The 2,156-nt window shown below is 32.4% G+C and overlaps 1 protein-coding gene across 1 annotated transcript; it reads right to left on the bottom strand.

Moving 5' to 3' along the window:
* Positions 1 to 1,786: 1,786 nt before the first annotated feature.
* On the bottom strand, positions 1,787 to 1,936 carry BDCG_16297 (uncharacterized protein; the record flags this gene model as incomplete). Its single annotated transcript, XM_045425546.1, has 1 exon — positions 1,787 to 1,936. One exon carries the CDS (start codon positions 1,934 to 1,936, stop codon positions 1,787 to 1,789), a length of 150 nt encoding a protein of 49 aa, XP_045279479.1.
* Between the last annotated feature and the right edge of the window lie 220 nt (positions 1,937 to 2,156).

Here is a 2,156-nt window from a genome sequence, read left to right as displayed (position 1 = left end):
AGAATTCAGAATATTCAGAAGAAAGTCTATGAATTCTTGAGAAAGATCTAAGAGTATCAGAAGAGATACTATAACTTTAAGTATATTATAAAGAGTTTTAAGAAAGATGATAGAGTCTGACTGAGCCTAGAAAATATTATTATATGAAGATCTAGTAAGAAGATGAATCTCTTACAGACAGAGTCTTATAAGATTATAAAGAAAATTAGTTTACAGTTCTATAGATTGAAACTGTCATCTAAGTTATAAATATACAATGTTTTTTATATCTCTTTACTCTGTGAATATAAGGAATTCTTAGAAGAGAACTCTGTGACTCATCACTCTATTTATAAAGTACTAGAGAGTGAAAGAGAATATCAGATTAAAGAGATTATTAACTCAGAGAAGCAAGATCACAAGCTCTGATTCAAGGTTCAGTGATAAGAGTATTCTGATAAGATGAATGAGTTTACTTAAGAATTATCTGAGTAGATAAGATATCTACAGAAGCTGAGATATAACTTTTATACTATGAATTCTGATAAGTCAGAATAATGCAGTCTTCACTAAGAATCTGATTGTGACAAAGATATTAACACTGTTATTTATGAATTCTAGTCTATAAGATAATAAGTTTCTACTGAGATGAACAGTCTGCAGTGTATATAAGAAAAGAAGAAATTATATTCTCATTAAAGCTAAAAAATAAGAAAATAAACAGAGCTGTGAACACAATTTAGAGACTAATAAAGAAAAAATAAAGAAAATTCATACTTATATTCTTAATATCTGTAACTGTAACATGGCGGAACTGAAGTGATGACTAGTTAGTGATGACATGTAGAGATAGTTATTTGAGAAGCTGTATAAGTGAACTTGACTATCTTACTTGAATAGTGAGCTTATAGACTACAGAGTTATTGCAAGAATATCACAGATATAATACTTAGTATACTAAAAAGATTGTATGAGGCACACAGTAACTCTTATATATATTTCAGTAGAAGTAAAAGACAAATCACTGACTTTTTAAATGAGAAGTCAGTATCTAGCTATTCTATAGAGACAATGAGCAGATACTCTTCTCTCATTTCATAAGTAAGAATAGCTGAAGTGATACCTCAGCAGTATCTCATTATTAAGAAAGAGTAATCTACTGATCTTGTATAAAAGCAGAGTTCTTATATTTATTAATTGAATCTTTCTATGATACATCTGAATGATGTCATAGAGTGATTGAAAACTGATTTAAACAGAATGAAATTATTCATATAAAAGTAATAAGCTGTGTAAAACTGTAACAGAGTCTTGATACAGCTGAGAGCATGATAATACTCTTCTCTTTAAGAGTATAGTCTCTATACTCTCAAGATTATCAGATTAGAAATTATCTTTGTTATATAACAATAGTTATTAATCAATTGACAGCACATGTACTGTATATAATACAAAGAAATAGATGAGTTTTTCTGCTGACTGTGTAAATCTTTCTTTTCTCATCTTCATTCAAATTAAATATGTGATAAGTGAGTTCCTTATATATTGATTTGAAATGTGAAAAACATAGTTAACAAGTGACTTACAGATCTCTCAATATATTTCATTCTATATATGAAATTCTCTGCAAAAGTGATATATTTTAGAGATAAAGTTAACAGTAGTAGCAGGATTTTTCAAAAAGATTCTCTTCTTCATGAAACATTTTTCTTTCCCCTCTCTCAATCATAATAGTGAGTGTATGAGAGTATCATTCTTGAAGAACAATCAAGGGCTTATTCTGATGTTTTCTAGTGAGTAAACATCTTCATGGTGCAGCAGCGGTCTCTGTGACTGTCAAGAAAGCCAGGTTGAAGATGAAGACAGCAGCATTACTGAGCTGCAGAAGCACTGCTCTCATTGCCACATCTTCTCCTTCTTCTCCTACTTCTCTTGCAGCTGTGACAGTAGTCACCATGCTCTGCAGTGAAATGTTGTCCCTTCTGCCAGTCAGTTCATTCATGTCCAGTCCTTCCCCTGCCTCCCTCATCGCCGTTGCGACGCCGCCCCCCCCCCCCCACTAATACAGTGACATATGACCCTGTGTGATCATTCAGAGAGGAACTCAGAGAGAGGTTGATTCTGAGAACAGTGGCTCTGAGAAGCTCAATCTGTAGTTCCTCTCTCACATGCCTGAG

The sequence above is a fragment of the Blastomyces dermatitidis genome, assembly GCF_000003525.1.
Source record: "Blastomyces dermatitidis ER-3 genomic scaffold supercont1.1, whole genome shotgun sequence".
Classification (NCBI taxonomy): Eukaryota; Fungi; Ascomycota; class Eurotiomycetes; order Onygenales; family Ajellomycetaceae; genus Blastomyces; species Blastomyces dermatitidis.
The sequence above is the reverse complement of the archived record's forward strand: the minus strand, read 5'-3'. Positions and strand labels throughout refer to the sequence as shown.